Below are 16,220 nucleotides of genomic sequence, written 5' to 3'. Positions count from 1 at the left end.
ACAACCAGACAGTTTTGCCTTTTTCGTGCAGGAGACGACGGAGAAACAGAGACAGAACAGACGATCGGTGGGCAAAGTTTGAGTTTGCAGGTACAGGGCTGTTTGTTTTCCATGGCTGACATCATCATCACCACTAGTCTCTCGCAATCAAACACACATAAACATAATGTATCATACCATCAGTCTGTAGCTCCACCAGTGGCCGCAGATTCTCCAGTATTAGTTCTGTTGATTTTGTCTGGTGGAGCTCATATGGCACCAAACATCTATTTAAACCCAGCTCTTTCTTTTAGCATTAGCATTTAACGCTTAAGGGGCATGAGTCTGTTTTGGCATTTGTTTTTGAATACTTAATATACCACATAAAAGAAAATGTTCACCATACCCATGTTTGGTATCTCTTTTTTTTTCAGTACAACTTCACCGATATGATCTGGCAATTATTTTTTCACTTTAACCTACTTAATTAACATATTGGGACAAAATTACACCAAAACTGACAGAATATCTCGTCCCACCCCACTGTTAACGCTCAGATCAAATTCAATAGGGAAAACTCCTGCACACTGTCTGCACTTGTATCAGATTTATTGAGTTATGTTTCGGTCGTAAAGACCTTCACCGTTACTCTCGGCTGCACCTGTCTATTGTTCAAGGTGTTCGAGTTGGATGTATTGTCAAATTAAAACTATCATATCTCCAGTTTTACATGGTCTATCAACGCCAAACAAAAACCGGGAGAGAGTTTCAAATCTGCACTTTCCAGTGAAGTTGACATCAGTGCTCCTGGTGACCTAGTTTTTTTGTTACAGCGCTTTGAAAACGTCATGTGGTCTGATCACACTGGCGTGATCACAGACCCTGGAGGGTTAAAGGGCTGTGTTTCAGTTACAGTTACACAGTTTTCCCATCCTCTGTACCAACCACACCTCATCTCTCTCTTTTGAGTATGTTCTGAAGACGTCACAGTAGTCGCTCCTGGGATGGGCTCCTCTTCTGCATCCACAACAGATTGGAGTTTATGATGTGGATGATTATAAACTGTTGGAACGGCTGATGGAGTACATTAGGTAATCTTATGATCTTCTGCCTCACCCCTCTCATTTCCCCTGAGCAACAGTGACTCAAACAGCTGGAAGAGGAAACAAGATACAACAGATGTGTCTAATAATAAAGTGGTAAAACTGCATCATTGGGTAAAACACTGTATAGAAATGTAAACATTTGGTTTGATTACTGGAGAATAATCAGGACCTCAGCTTCTGTTTATTCTAAAACTTCATGTGAATGAGTTGTGGTCATTTTCTGCCATGAGGCAAAAACAAATTTGTCTTGCTGCCTCTTTGTGTTTTTGAATTAATGGACTCTCTTGGCTTCTACATGAAGAAGTTGTTCACCGCCCCTGTTGTACAAACGGTCACCAGGCTGCGTTCAATAAACATGAGTCTCACTTGTGAGTGTGGACACCATCCGTCACAGTAATTGCCGTCTCCTCTGGCTGTGTCGTCCGTCTCCGCAAGGCGAGGGTGCGCCGTCGCTCAGATGCCCCCACACCTCCCCGTTCCCCTTCCCTCCCTCCTCCTCCTCCTCCTGGGCTCAGACTTATTCCTGGAAGTGCAGCCCTGATGAGAGAGGAGTGAGGACATCCTTTGTTACCGCTTTGCTTTCCTTTTTCCTTAGTGTTTCATAAATAGGTCAGTTTCCCACCCTGGTCTCTCTATAGTGCTGTGGTGTTGGTGTGGGTTTCCCAGAGAAGCCATTAAGGCCGTGCTTGTGGAGAACAGTTGCAGCTAATTGGCTCTTGAAGCATCTTCAATGAATTCCCAGTTGTTAGAGTTTTGGCATGGATGGAGAGCCCTAGTCACATTCTTCTCTTTCTCTTTCTCTGGTTTCTCTCTGCCCTGTTTTAAAGGGGACATATTATGGAAATGTCACTTTTTGAAGGCTCTTTAACATATATTTGGGTGTTTGTCTTCCCTTCTGGCCCCCAAAATGTGAGAATTGACAAAAAAAAATCAGAAATTTTCAGGCTCCCAAGGTTGAAATCCATGTGGTTTTTACGAGCTGTTCCCTCGGTTGTCTGACAATGATGTCATTAGTTTTCAAATTTGCATAATACGACCCCTACTGGTAGAAGGGGCAGGGCAAGCAGCGGTTCATTTGCATTTAAAGGGACAGGCTCTGATACCAGCCGTTCTGAACAGGGCTGTTTTGAGAGGATGAAAAGAGCTGTGATGTTCGATCCTTGGGGTATTTTGGCCAAAGCATGTTACAGACATGTCTTTAAGACACGTGGGAACTATTTTAATTTGTGGAAAACGGGACATAATGTGTCTCCTTTAACACCAGTCACCACCAAGGCGAGCTGAGTTGTCTGTTAGTGCCTGTATTTATTTATCTTTTAAACATCTTACAACTTCCTCAGTAATCCTCAGCAGTGGATCTGGACCAACACGTGTCTTATTCGCTTCGTGTTTGTTCCAGCTGAGGAACGTTGCTCAACAAAGCTCACACAAAGCTCTCTGTGGAGATGGAAACGTTAATCCACACTGTTACCTCGTGCTGTCCTGAACTCTTACCTTTCACCTGCCCTGCAGCAGCAGCATCGCGCCACGCCTCCTGGATCGTTTACATGTTATCTCTTAATAACCTGGTCCTCTAGTCTCTTGCACTTCATTTCATTTGTGCAAAGCGACCGGCCGCTTTCCATTGAGAAACGTTTACTTCCTGGTAGGTGGATACTCTGCTGAAGTTTGAAACGATTGGATCTGCCTTTTACCCAATCACTAACGTTTGGTCGTGACGTATGTTAAGTGCTGGAATTGGTTGGAACGCAATGAAGCTGCTGCATGCTGTAAACAACAACCAACCGCCATGGCAATAAGCTTCGCTAACTGAGTGCAGACATCCATCTCTGCCGCCGTTAGGTATGAACTTTATGAACGTCCAACTTCAACATCATTGTTCTCAGCCACTCCCTCTGTTTGCCGATTGGCCAGTCGATCCTCTGCAGCGGAAAAGCCGTGAAAGCATTTAATTTCCAAGCGGAGAGCTTTAAGGGGAATTAAAGAATTGAGTGGAAGTACGTAGGTGGGCGGAGCCAGGCTAAACTCTCCAGAAGGTCCCATGTGATGAAGATTGCAGCTGATCTTCACTGGCTCCTCATCAAATTCAGAATCCAATCTGAAGTCCCTTGTGATCACTTGTCAAAGCCCCATGACACCACTTGGTCTCTGCAGTCTTTTTCTGATCAGAGTTCGCCGGTTTTTATACAAAAGGCCGTCGTATTTTAAGGTTCTGGCTTTGCAGCTGTCTCCCATTGGATTTAACTGTTTAGGTTTGCTTTTTTGTCATTTTTCTTCTTTTTAAAACTTTTTCTAACTCATATGCCTGTATGTCTTTATTTGATCTCATCTGTGAAGCCTTGTGTGACCTCTCTGCCTTGGAAGGTGCATCAAATATAGTTTACTTATTATATTATTATAGAGTCAAAACAGATTATTATATTATTATAGAGTCAAAACAGAATATGAAACTAATTATCGCTAATTCTCGGCTTTGATGTGAATAAAAAGTATATTCAAGGTGCTGCAGGCTGATGATGAGTATGAGAGGCTGTTAGTGTCAAAGCAGGTAGAATATTTATGGTCCTGATGGAAATCGACATAGATGCACCATTTCTTTTCTTTCTTCTTGCTGTTGTCGTCACACCGGTTTCCACGGTTACCACACTTTGTCTTCGATGCATTCATACCCCCCCCACACACACACACACACACACACACGACTCTGTGGATTTGTTTTTGTGTTTTTTTTTTCTCTCTCTGTCTTAAAAGTCTCTGTCACACTGGAGGCCGCCGCCTTCTCCTGATTGGCCGGCTCCGTAGCTAAGGGCTGGGTCCTGTGAGGCGTTGTGGGAAACGAAATCTGATTGGCCGCGGCGCTCTCTTCCCTCTTTGTTCTCGTCTTTTTAACCCGTTATCTGATCTGATCTGCTGTAATCTGGTAATAACACAGGAGGCAGCGATGTGTTATTGTTGGCTTTAAGGGAGCAGGAGGTGTTTTCATAAAAAACACTCTCAGTGTGTTAGCAGCTCGACCTACATTGAGCTCTGTGGGCTATTGTGTGCTGCTGTAGCCTTTTCTAACTTTACACTATTATTAGCTTTTGAAAGGTGTAGTAAAAGTTGAAGCATTTTCTGCATTGATTTAGGGAAAATATAGTGAGAACTGTTGCATAAGTCAGTGTATGTGCATGTTTGGTATGAAAGCCCCATTACTGAGCAGTGTTCTGTGGAGGCAGAATAATGGGGAGTCTATTCAATGGTCCCATTCATAAGTTCCTCTGTTTCTGTTTGTGTGTGTGCGCTTGAATACTTGAATAGTCTGGCAGCCTGGAGACATTTGTCCAGTGTGTCAGTCTTGTAAGGGACAGCACTGAGTCCAGCAGCCACACACACAGTAACTGTGATGTCTGCATCACAAATACAGAATCACTCAGAAAACTTTACATGATGTAAAACCGACTCGGACTCTGTTTCCTGTTGACGTGGTTTTGCCCAAATCTGCCACACACGTTTTACCATTTAAGTCAGTTCAATATAACACTGCTAACATGTTTAAAAAGTGTCACAGTGTATATGATAAAACATGGAGCTGGAAAAAAGATGGTTCTTTATGTATTAGGGCCCCAATTAACAGTTATTTTCCTTATTGATCAATCTGGAAGTTATATTCTTGATTAGGCTAATTGGTGAATAATTTGGTTTAGTAGATGTCAGAAATAGTGTTTCAAATGAGCAGTTTTTCAGCAAATAGTTTATAACTGGAGCAGATTCATCTTTGACATTGTTTATTTTATGTTAAATTGACATTTTACATAGTTACTTAGGCTCTCTTACTTTCTCTACTGAAAAAGAAATTCTGAATCCTCTACTTGATTTAATTTAAAACTTAACTTAATGTCTTTAAAATGACTCACAATGTTAAAAGCAGTCTCCTGTTTTAACATCATGGCTGCAGCTGGTGTGTGTTGCAGCATATTTATGTTGAAAGCCTTGAAGGAGCCTTGTAATGCACTGAATATAGATGAAGTGTGCAGCTCGTTGTGAATGTTTGATCGGCAGTCAAAGCCTTTGTAGAAGTCACACTCGGTGCTGAGTGAAGCAAACTTTAGCTCCGACCCCTCCGGGGAGCGGAAACTAAACTTCCAGCCAGTTAAAAAAAAAGAAGAAAAAAAAAACACACAGGAGGCAGCTCCAGCTTGTTTCTTCTGCGTAACATTCAAATATTCACACCTGTCATTCACCGGCTCTCTGAACAGGTACTTTTACTTTAGGGTCAATGACGTGATGCAACACAGTGTCAAGTGTTGTAAATCTGGCTACAGTATATACACAGGTAAATAAATCTGGACTCAGATGTGGAAAAAATTTCATTCACTTTTGCAATGCAACACTATGTTTCTTGACAGATTTTACATAATTTATTTACCAGTGTATCATCAATTATTCAGAAAAAAGCTGTGTTTTTAGGATATGTCCTGCTCAGTGTTGCCAAATATAGAAATACAGCAAAAAGATCTATTTCAATTTATTGTTTTCAAAAATAAAGACCTACTTTTTTATAAACACTTAAATCCACTGTAGGTGGATAAAATATTTAATATTCATCATTCTTTACACCATTTGACATTTTCAGGGCATTCAGTCTTATTTTTGTAAAAAAAAAAAAAAAAGGTTCAAATGTCATTTCAACATAAAACCCACATGAGTACAAAATGTACATTTTAACAAATCTGATTCATGCTTTTAAAACCATTTTTTATTTGACACTTTACTTTTTTCCCTTATTTTCTTTTTTTGCATAGTTGCATAGAAGATCATGAAACAAATTTTAATAATAGACAAATATAACCCATGTTAATATAAAATGTGTAATGATTTCAGTTATTAAGGCAAAAAAGCTGTTCAAACCTACCTAGCCATATGTGAAAAAATAATTGCCCTCCCTTGTTAAAGGTACGATATGTAAGAATGTGGCCAAAATTGTTGCTGCAGTCAAATTCAAAACACAGCAGCGCGTTGTCCCCCCTCCCCTACCCACCAGACTCCAGGTTGCCAGACAGCGACGCGCTAACCTCCACTCTGCTCACTCAGTCAGTCTCAAAGCAGAGTAAAAAGCTAAATATTCATCAACAACCTCACTGTTTTATTGCTCTGACTCACAGTAACTACGAGCGGAGTTCACGTCACTCAGGTGATCTGCAAGTTATTATTACATTCACTGCTCCGACGCTGTGTCTGTGTGTGCAGCGCTGACACACACAGACACACGCACAGACACGCACACACAGACACACACACTGTAACCCCGCATCTACCGGAGCCGTAGTGCGTGTTAATCACGGCGTAGATGAGCCAACATATGAGACGTCTTACCGCAGAATAAATGACGCGAGCCGCTCCGGTTCTCCTCCACTTTCTGACGTCGGATCATAAAACATGAGGACCGGAGACAGGCGACCTGACCGGGACAGACTCCTCTCATGAACCGCTCCACACGTTCACAATCACTTCATTTACCATCGGCTCCATTTCGCCACATTTCCTCCCTCTTTTCTAACTTTCACTTTGTAATTCTTCCCTTTAGCTTTAGCGTTAGCAGCAGCTCAAACTAACTAGGCTACATGCTCAGCAAGCTGTGTAGCCTATTAAACGACAGAGCGACAAGCCGCTTCTACCGTGTGATATCAAGCAAATATGACCAATAACCGATAATAGAACACAATCTTTTTTTTCATGATCTCGTTTTATCTCCCAGCCGGATTTGCAGCTCAGTGGAAGCTAACTGGCAACCCGGAGGCTGAAATGCCACAGATGCTGTGACAGGGAGAGAGCGCTGGGTGGCGACACAAGCCAACCATAGAAATTCAAAACATAAACATGATTTGCGGTCCGCAAAAAAAAAAATTTAATGCGAATATCTTGGCGGTAGGATTGTTGTTGGTGAGTTCAGTATGTTATATGAACATTATTCCTGAGTCTCTGTTACATATTAGGACGATTTTACAGCCAGTTGCTTTGGATTTCTTACATACTGTACCTTTAAATCATGAATTTACTGTGATAAACCAAAATTTGGACAAAAAATAAGAATTCAGGAAGGCAGAAAATATTTTTCTCACAGCACCGTACATCAGGTTGAGAGTGAAGCTGGTGCTCAGCAGTGTGTTTATGTCATTAAGGTGAAATCTCCTCATGGATGTAGTTTTCTATGCACGTGGCTGTTCTTTGGAAAGCGCCCAAGGTTTGTGTCTTGCACGTCGTCTTCTCAACACTATAGAAGATTGTGACCTCGGGTGTTGAGACTGCAGCTGTGTTGTTTACAGAACCGTCTACCAGGAAATAGAGAGCAAACATTCATCTGTGGAAAACACATCGCAGGTACATCGACCTCAATAACTCCTACAGGTACAGGTGTGTCAGAAACCACTCTGTCTCTACAGGAATATCCACAGGAGAAGGATAGAAAAAGGAAAAGACGTAAAGTGAAGTGAAAGGAGGTGAAACAAAGAAAAAGTAAAGACCATCAGACAGTAGCTGTTAACGTCCCGTCCGAACGCGCTGTACACAACCACGCAGCCTGCCAGGCAGCCTGACCCCGCAGCTAATCTCTTAAACCCATTTCAGTGTCCCATGTCTGGTGTTAACGTTGCCTGCACTCTTCATCAGAACCACTCAGCTAATCTCATTAATGTCACTTTCCACTGACAAGAACCATTAGACCTCCAATAATACGCTCCGAGTTTTATCTTATCTTGTATTTTCTGCCCCGTGCCCTCTTGTCTGTTTCTCTTATGATTTTCTAAATGTCGCCTGTATTGTCCCTTTGTGTCAACTTTGGTCTTATCAGCTGTGTTTGTCCTCATCATATAAACTCCGTGGCACATTGAAAAGATAAATATGTCTGACAGCATCACAGCCACTGACTGACAGCGTCTGTTTAATTGCAGCCGACTGTCTTGTCATGAGTCTCTGGGTTGTTATGTAACAGAAGAATCTGTATCTGTGACTTCCTGCGTGACTTCAGGTTGCTCACACAGTAGTGGTGGAATCCAACGCATAATGAGATCATATACGGTAATATGATATAATAATAGAATATGATTGAAATTTGCGCATTTCACATCCAGAAAGCTCATTTATTGAGTTTTATGACGATAAAACAACAGAGCATTTTTGGGATAGTTCAACATTTTGGCAAAATGACCCATTTCCATAATCCCTGTAGGTTCTTTACCTTTAATTGTCGGTGCAAGCTATTTTTAGAACGGCGGAGCAGAGCCGCGAGCTGCTCAGAGCTACGCTACAGAGGCTAATGGGATTTCTTGGTTTCCCTCATCAAACTCATCAAATGCACAATCCAACAACTCCAAAACTATCTGGTGGACAAGTTGTGACCTGCACATTCACCACGCTATGAGCCTCTGTAGCATAGCTCTGAGCAGCTCACAGCTCTGCTCTGCCGTTCTAAAAATAGCTTGCACCGACAATTAAAGGTAACGAACCTACTGCTAAAACTATAGGGATTATGGCAATGGGCCAGTTTGCCAAAATGTTGAACTATCCCTTTAAACACTTTGGTTATGTAACTGACTGATGGTTTCAGTTCAGCTCGAGTTCATGTGACAACTTAGTGAGTTTTATCATATAGACGGATTCCTTGTTGTTAGTCTGGTAATTTATACTGGAAAAATCAGCCTGGATGATGGATTTAAAAAAGCTTCAGCAGCCGTCACATGATGTCACCAGGCAGAGACACATGACTTACATCCACTCATTATGATGCTCTTAATGCTGTGACACATAATGATGTGATTGATAGGTGTTACCGGGTCGATCCCAGGCGTACCAGTCAATAACTGTCAAAGTCGACGATTATCTTCTTCTGCCCTACCCATGATGCCGTGCTGCTGTGAGCATCTCTTCCTTGTTCGCAGGCAGCCAGGAGATGAGATAAAAAAGCCGGCGCTCCGTCTGAGGTGAAGCTGAGGCCTCCCTGACAGCAAATACCAGCGCAGTGCCCGTTTTTAAAAAGGTCATTTGTCAAGAGTGGCATCTCGGTTATTAACTTGCTGCGCTAACGTTTAGCTTCAGAGCTGCAGCCTCAGCTGGCCTCGGCCTCCGCTTTGTTGGGCAGTAAAAAATAATGAGTGTGTGTGTGTGTGTGTGTGTGTGCACCACCTTGCAGTCGTTTCAATAAAAAGGTCTCATCTGCTTTTGCATGTGCGTATTACGATCAATATGAATCCATACGGTAACGACATACATCTGCAATTCATGTTGTTGATTTATTTTTTCCCTTTGTGTCTGAGAGAGAGAGGAGGAACCAGTCACTGATTATTTTGTCTGGGTTTCATTTGATGATTATTATAGGGTCATTGGTTCTTGGTTATTGGGTTAATATACAGTATATATTAACACGGTTATGCTTTGTGTTTGCTATTCTGTTTTTGGCAACAAAAAAGGATAAATTAGGGGGGAAATGTAAGGAGAAGACATGCACAGTTGCCCATAAATTTGGAATAATTCTGTTTCCAGACACATTCCTCCTACTATTCCTGTTATAAAGGTTAGTTAGAGAAGAAGAGGTAAAAAAAAAAAACTTTATGGGCAATAATGTGTAAGATTAATCTTCAATCTACTCTTTTTTGATCTAAATAATAATCTGAACCCCATCCCCAAAAATAAATACATGAATAAATCAAAAATAAAATAAAATAAAAATGAAATACTTTATATATAATGCACTAAAATTGTCCCTAAATCAGACTCTGTTCCTGTCTTTGAGTTATAAGTCTCCTCCCACTATCTCTTCTCACAGATTTAAGAATGAAAATTTCATTTCATATTTGCTCTTAATGGACCCAGTGTATCTGGGATTATGATTTGCTCAGCAGGTATAATAGAGGGATTATTCTAAATCTTATAGTTAGCGTTTATCTAGACCAGGTCATGACGAGCCAGTGAACTGATGATTTAAGCCCGTCACTCCTCCTAATCCTGCTCAGACTATACTATAATTGTATAATACTTTGCTCCAGGAAAAAAAAAAACTTAATGGCATTACAGAGGATGGATTAACTGAAACAAGACAAATTTGATCAACCTGGGGTCTGGCAGGGGGCGGCCGAGACGCTGGAGCTTCCCACTACCTATTTTATAAAACAAAGGCACTGACAAAAGGTTAGGAAGAAGGTTTATTTATGCTGTTTAACTGCATTTGAAATTGTTTTAACTTTATGTGCAACTAATATCATCCACTGCAAAACAAAGCTGAATATTTCCATGTGATTTCAGAAAGCAGAGCGACTTGAGTTGATAATTAAAACTTGTAGACCGAGGAAATGACCGGAGAATAAAGTTGATGTAAGATGTATTCGCTATAATCACAACAAGCTGCTACAGTCAGACTGAGAGAGATACTGAATATTCACATCGTCTCCTAACACCTTTAGCTGTTAGCTGTGTTATTGAACGACGACGAGCTCCGTGCATCACAGCAACAACCACTGTGTGTTGATCTGCAACCAACAGGATGAATCATGTGACAGGTGCAAAAAAAACTGTTTCTAAATTTAAACTCAGCTGTTGGAGGTAAAACTGGTGATCGGGTAAATACCTTTATTATCCCGACCGAGTCTGGAGTCAAACAGCAGAGAGGGGAAGTAAAACGTGGGATTTTTGATTTTAGGTGTGACAGACGATGATGTGGAGGGAGACGGTTGTTGCTGTAGCCGGTGTGTATTGGTATGTGTGTGTGTGTGTGTCACTCAGGGTGTAATATGCGGATGGGGATGAGATCATAGCCCTGTTTAAGAGGCAGCTGCTTCATATGTGTGTGTGTGTGTGTGTGTCGGTCTCGGTGTTTCCACTTCACATGGAGCTGAGTCATCCTGCTCAGTGTAAAGATGAGACTCGATGGTTCCAGTCGTGCCGTTTCTGTAGCAGCTGGTTTTATTCTGGTTTTGTCGCACAAATAAAACAGATTCAAGAGATTAAAAAGAAACGCATATAAAACAACCAGCTTCATTATGAGCACTGGAAATCAAATCAAACACTATATATTTTTAAAGGGCCCCTGATTAAACAGTTGTTGTCGTCGTCATCATCATCGTGGGTGGATACTAAGGTGTGAAAACAGTCGCTGAATTTCTTCTAAAGTCTGGTGAACTAACCCTGAGGTGATGTCATCAGGAACGATGTCATCTTTGGCTTGGACTCTAGCAGAAAGTTTAGATCCAATGACAGATACCGTCGTGTTGCATTATGGGAAGAGCAGGTGCTTTTGACAAGGGCTGGGTTAAAAATCAATTCAAATCAATCTTAATTTGAAAGATCTGATATCGATTAATAAATGTAATCTATACATTGATTGCAGGACTTGACTTATTACCCACAACTGTACTGAATTGTTGCACTGTTTACTTCTGGAGTGGGTCATGTGAAATAAATGTGCATTAAAGGAGACATATTATGCCCCTTTTCCACAAATTAAAATAGTGACATGCTTCGGTCAAAATACCCAAAGGATCAAACTAGAGATGCACCGATCCAGTTTTTTCCGATCCAATCCGATACCTGGGCTGAGCGTATCGGCCGATACCCGATACCGATCCGATACTACTGTTGAATGAATGAACCGTATACCTTGCCATGTGAGTGAAGGCATCAAGCTTGACATAAACATTTAGCCTTGTTATAAAAAAAAAGTCCCAAAATATACTTTATAGCCTTCTAAAAGTGATATTTCCATAATATGTCCCCTTTAATGTAACTGCTTTTGGGTCCATTTCTTATGTAAATATTATTGTTTTTTAATAACTCACCATGTTAGAGTCTTCCATCTTTGTACAATTTGCAGCATTAGTTCTGTGAAAATCTCTTTTATAACCAAACAAAATTGTTATTTAAAGTGAAATTTCTCAAAATGAATCAATATCGAATCGAATCGGATCGAATCAGTAAATCCGTAGCGACACCCAGCTCGACTTTTGACTCATATTAGTGACCAAAAGTCAGAGTTTCTGGACTTCTGCTGGTAATTTCCAAATCTAACTTAGTGTTGCACATCATCAACTTTTGGAATCTGCTACTTTTGTACATTTGAAGCCTCTCTCAGCTCTGTATGACTCACCTCTAATATTTCAAGTATCATTATAATTAATGAGGAAGATTAATGAGTGGAGAGGGAGAGACGCATTTATCATCCGAAAACAGTGACGATGTCGCCTGCAGCCTGTGTGTGTGTGTGTGTGTGGTCTTTGACGGTACCTTTGTAACCTTCCTCCTCTTCTCTGTGTCTTTGTATTTTCCAGATGTATCACTCTGACCACGGCGTCGACTTCCTCTCCTTCCTGGTCCCCGGCAGCAGTCCTGCACAGCTGCGCCCGGCAAACACCGTGTGAACACGACCGTCAGCAACACCACACGTGTCGTCTACCTTCGCCCTCAGCTTCACAGGGCTTCGCTCGGCCGCTGTAGCTCCAGTCCCACCCTCACTTCCTCTCTTCCTCCCTCCCTCCCTTCCCTCCAACTCCCTCACCCCTTGAACGATGGACAGCCCTCCTAAACTGTCAGGCGAGACCCTGATCGTGCATCACATCCCCCTGGTGCACTGCCAGGTGTCCGGGCGGCGGCAGGGCGGCTGCGGCAGCTCGCTGAAGAGGAGCAACCTGTTCAGCCCGCCGGAGAACCTGGGCCTGAGCCGCACCACTTCGCTTCCCGAGAGAGACATCCTCCAGAGAGAGGCCCTGCTCTACAGCAGCCTGATCCAGACCTCCAGCGGCTCCGTCGGGAAAGGAGGCAGCACGGCGAGCGACGACTCGTCCTTCACCTCCAGCAACTCGGAGGACCAGCTGATCACGGCGGCGCACACGTTGCCCAGAGCCAAACCCAGGTGACAACATACATCTGCAGTTCATGTAGTTTTAATTTATTTACTTTTTCCTTTTGTGTCCGAGAAAGAGGAGGAAACATCCACTGATTGTTTTTGTCTAGGTTTCATTTGATGATTAAAGGGTCTTGGGTTCTTTATGGGTCAATTGCCCATTGGGTCGTTAATGTATAATACATTTATGCTTTGTGTTTGCGATTCTATTTTTGGCAACAAAAAGTGTTAAGGAGTAGACATACTCACAATTGCCCATAAAGTTCGAATAATTTTTTTTCAGATACATTCCAACATTTATTCCTATTAGATTAAATCACATTGTCACAATTACTTAAAGGTGTTAGCTACAAGTTTAATTCCTCCCGGCCTGTAGGTGGAACTTGCACTCGTCTCCTCTCGCTCTCGCTCCGTATGCCAGGAGCAGCTAGAAGTTAAAGCTAAGCTAACGCTAACCGTATTAAACGAGCAGCAGCTCCGGTGTTGACTGGAAACACATCTGAATCATTTCACACTAACTCACCTGTAGACGAACCTGTCTAACCCGCAGCATCACACCTGCACCGGAAACGTAACGGTACCGGCTGACCTTTAGTTAGCATTAGCATTAGCACGATGCCATTTTCTCTACAGAGCTATCACGATCTGGCTCCTGAGCTCCTCCTCATGTGACATCACCGTACTAATGTTGTTGGCATTAGTACATTGGACCCATATTTTGGACCCGTCAAAATTCATTAATAAAACAGTCATTTCTATACTATAAAAAAATGTCAGTAAAATTAATACTTTTATTCTGCACCCTCATAGATGTTCTGTGGATGTATTATTAAAATTAATTGTTTTGATGAAAAAGTTGTAGCTATAACCTTTTAATGAGAACAAAAATGAGAAAAAAAATTCCAGACTTTATGGGCAATAGTGTATAATAGGGTTATATCTTAATAGCTTAAATTTACTCTTTTTTGATCTACTAAATAATCTGAAATCCAAAAATAAAATCAGCTGTCCCTAAATCAGATTCTGTTCCTGTCTTTGATTCATAAGTCTCCTCCCTCTTCCTCTTCTCACAGATTTAAGAATCAAAATTTCATGTCATATTTGCTCAGGAACAGGAATCCCCTGCGCCACAACCCGTTCCTGCTGAACACCGAAGACGACGAGGAGGAGGAAGAGGAGGAGGAGGACGACGGCGACAACCTGAGCGGTTACCTGGAGGACTCCTCTTTCCACCTGCACAGCGACACCAAATCCGCCCTCGACGACGGCCTGGCCCCGTTCCGCCTGCACGACCTGGGCTTCTCCGCCGCCGAGCCGTTCCTCCTGCACGGCGGCTCGGCGGGACGAAGCGGCCGTGGCGAGTCTCTGAGGGCCGTGGCCTCCGACCTCTCCGCCCACCTGGAGGACCTGGACATCCTGGCCCTGGACAGCCAGCGTCGCCACGGAAGCAGCGGCTCCAACATGTCCATGGACTGCGGCGAGCACGACTGGGCCGACGAGGACGAGGACGAGGACGAAGACCACCCGATGCGGTGCGGGCGCAGCAGCGGGCAGACGGGCTCCTACTCGTCCGGCTCGTCCGCGCAGCACTGCTCCTGCTGCACCCTCTCCCACAACAGCTACCCCCACCACTTCCCCGAGCCGTTCTCCGAGTGCCAGCAGGGCTACGGCAGCGACTCCTCCTGCAACAGCTCCGACGGCGTGCTCGTCAACTTCAGCGCCATTTACAACAAGATGAACAACGGCGTGCCGGAGAAGCCGTCGACGCAGCAGCAGCAGACGCAGCAGCTGACGGTGATGCCGCCGACGCAGGTGTCCGGCCGCACCAACCTCAACAGCTCCACCGACCGCTCCCGCACCTCGTCCGTGTCCGACCCCAACCAGCGAGACTCAACAACCGGAGGCGCTTTCTATCTGGACCTTCACACCTCGCCGACCGAGCCGCCGCTGTCTCATCAGCAGACGTCCTGCCTCGGCAACGCCTTCCCTCTCATCCGCGAGCCGCACCTGTCCTCCTCCTCCACCTGCTCCTGCTCGGTGGAGCACCACGGCGCCCTCGCCCTCGACCTGGACGCCAACTGCAACTCCTACCACCCGCCGCACTCCGGCTCGCCCGGAGAACTGGCGTCCTGCCTGCAGAGCCAGGCCCGCCTGGTGGTCGCCACGCAGAACTACTACAAGCTGGTGACCTGCGACCTGTCGTCCCAGTCGTCCCCGAGTCCCGCCGGCTCCTCGGTCCACAGCTGCTCCGACGAGCACAGCAAAGGCAGCCCGACCCCGACGCAGCCCAGCGAGTACTTCCTGTTCAGACAGCGGGAGGGGGGCGTGGAGGAGGAGGACGAGGATGGAGAGTCATCTAGGGTGAGTGTGTGTTTGTGTTGTGTTAAAAGCATCGTATGAACGGGTGAATGTGACTTGTGAAGAGCTCTGAGTGGTTGATGAGACTAGAAAAGAGCCGCACAAATGCTTTTAACCATTTATTACAGAATATTTAATGGCTTCTTCCACACTGAGATGGACTCCAGCGTTTACACAGGCTGCACTTATTTATTTAAAACAAACTGGATACACAGCAGATATTTATTTACTTAACTGAACTGAAATCATAATTTTTGTGCACTTAGAGATATTTTATCGATCCCAAAGTAAATTTAAATATCCAGGAGCACAGGCATACATATAATATAAGGGCATAGAAGAGCAAAATAACACAGAAAAAAAAGAAAATACACTAAATACATATATACATATATAATTACTTTGGATCCTTTCATGAAATAACAATAAACATGTTTCTCACAGTGAGGTTGTACTACTCATGTGCCATGATATAACTGGTAATTCATTTTTTTCATATTTAAATTTCAAGGAGGAGTCCCTCATTTTCAATGTGAAAAACACATTAAACACACAAACATCAAAAACAAGAGCACATTCAGAAAAACAACACAAAGCATAGCAACTGGCCAGACATCATTAAAAAAATATCTCAACTTGCAATTGCAAGTTGCATTCAAAAGAAGAGATATTTTTATATCATATTTTTAAACTGGCCCGAGGTAACAAATGTATTGAGTTAGAGTGTGTGTTGTAGATTATCCCAGGTTTATGCAGCGGAGAAACTACAGTAACTTGTTGTTTGTAATCACTTGAACGTGTTGGATAGTTTCTGTGGGACCCGTGAGTTATGATGTCATGTTTCCTGTTATAATCTTTTAGATGAAAAGGTAACAGTGAAGATCTCAACATAAAATGACACTGATACTGTT

At 43.2% G+C, this 16,220-nt stretch overlaps 1 protein-coding gene across 4 annotated transcripts in view; it reads left to right on the top strand.

Moving 5' to 3' along the window:
- Nucleotides 1-16,220, top strand: part of rusc2 (RUN and SH3 domain containing 2) — a 50,459-nt gene that overhangs the window by 12,954 nt on the left and 21,285 nt on the right. For 2 of the 4 annotated variants that reach the window (XM_083979973.1, XM_083979971.1), the window contains exons 2-3: nt 12,380-12,960; nt 14,061-15,312. In XM_083979973.1, the coding sequence (XP_083836099.1) occupies nt 12,617-12,960; nt 14,061-15,312 (1,596 nt within the window). In that variant the 5' untranslated portion in view covers nt 12,380-12,616. Of the gene's footprint in view, nt 1-12,379; nt 12,961-14,024; nt 15,313-16,220 lie in introns of all 4 variants that reach the window. The other 2 variants (XM_083979972.1, XM_083979970.1) reach the window with 1 other exon arrangement.

Source organism: Trachurus trachurus (genome assembly GCF_905171665.1).
Source record: "Trachurus trachurus genome assembly, chromosome: 9".
In the NCBI taxonomy this organism is placed as follows: Eukaryota; Metazoa; Chordata; class Actinopteri; order Carangiformes; family Carangidae; genus Trachurus; species Trachurus trachurus.
The sequence above is the reverse complement of the archived record's forward strand: the minus strand, read 5'-3'. Positions and strand labels throughout refer to the sequence as shown.